Source organism: Tetrahymena thermophila, assembly GCF_000189635.1.
Source record: "Tetrahymena thermophila SB210 genomic scaffold scf_8254615, whole genome shotgun sequence".
Taxonomy (NCBI): Eukaryota; Ciliophora; class Oligohymenophorea; order Hymenostomatida; family Tetrahymenidae; genus Tetrahymena; species Tetrahymena thermophila.
The window spans coordinates 1-1,027 of record NW_002476385.1 but is presented as its reverse complement, the minus strand read 5'-3'; the positions used below and the strand labels follow the sequence as shown (position 1 = coordinate 1,027).

Below are 1,027 nucleotides of genomic sequence, written 5' to 3'. Positions count from 1 at the left end.
TTTTAAATACAAATATTAAGTTTAAATAGTGAATGTTAAATTAATTTTTCTGTGATATCTCTTCATAAAACCAAATTATAAATTTATATTTGATAATTAATTCATTATTATATTTATTTGTTCTTTTTATCCATTTATAATTAATTAATTAATTAATTAATTAATCAAATTTAATAAATTGCTATTCAATATTTTTGAAAAATAAATAAATGATATAATAGATTAAAAAATATTACGAATTAGAAGAAGTAATTATTAATTTTTATATTAATATCCTTTAAATTTATTTTAATTTATAAAAAAAGTTTTTAAGGTCTTCACATTTACCTCATTAGATTCTACATATTGATCTCAAGTATATTTAATTAAAAGATATTATTTTTATTATTATTAATATTTTTTGTATATTTAATTTTCAATTTATTTAAATAAATAATTTTTATTATAGAAATTATCATTATTATTTAATGATTTTTATTAAAACAAAAATTTTTTAGCTATTATTTTAACTTAATTTTCATTTAAATTTTTAATTAATTATTTATTATTCATTTTGTATTATTTGATACTTTTTCTTCATTTTTTGCTATTAAAATTTACACTTAATAAAAGCAGTTTATTTGATTTGCATTTTAATATTTTTAATTATAAAAGTTAATTTAAAACATTAAAGCTCTTTTAATTTATTTGATTTGTTTACCTTTTTCTTTTTATTATAATTTCTTATTTTTTGATTCTTTGTTAATTTTATTTATTATTAATTAATCTTATTATTTCATTTTTTTTTTTTCATTTTTCCCTCCTAATTAACGAGCGAAATGCCGCCTTTTTAATTTATAAAAGGCGAAATGTAATATATCTTAATAACTTGATATAAAGCTAAATTAGCTTAAATTAGCTTTACTTTTGAGTTAATTGAAAGCTTTGAATTCAGAAAATGTCAAATTTGAAATTATATATACCCACCATATTCTTATAACATATCATTTTTTTTAAAAAAATATAAATTTTGATTAATAATAATACT

The 1,027-nt window shown here is 14.1% G+C and overlaps 1 protein-coding gene across 1 annotated transcript in view; it reads left to right on the top strand. All coding sequences in view use genetic code 6, as the record gives it.

The window, feature by feature from the left end:
- TTHERM_001690289 (transmembrane protein, putative) overlaps positions 1-32 on the top strand; it is a gene marked incomplete at both ends in the record, with an annotated part of 207 nt that extends 175 nt beyond the window's left edge. Inside the window, one exon of the mRNA XM_012797921.1 lies at positions 1-32. This exon is cut by the window's left edge and continues 175 nt beyond it. Within this exon, the coding sequence (XP_012653375.1) occupies positions 1-32 (32 nt within the window).
- Positions 33-1,027: the final 995 nt, after the last annotated feature.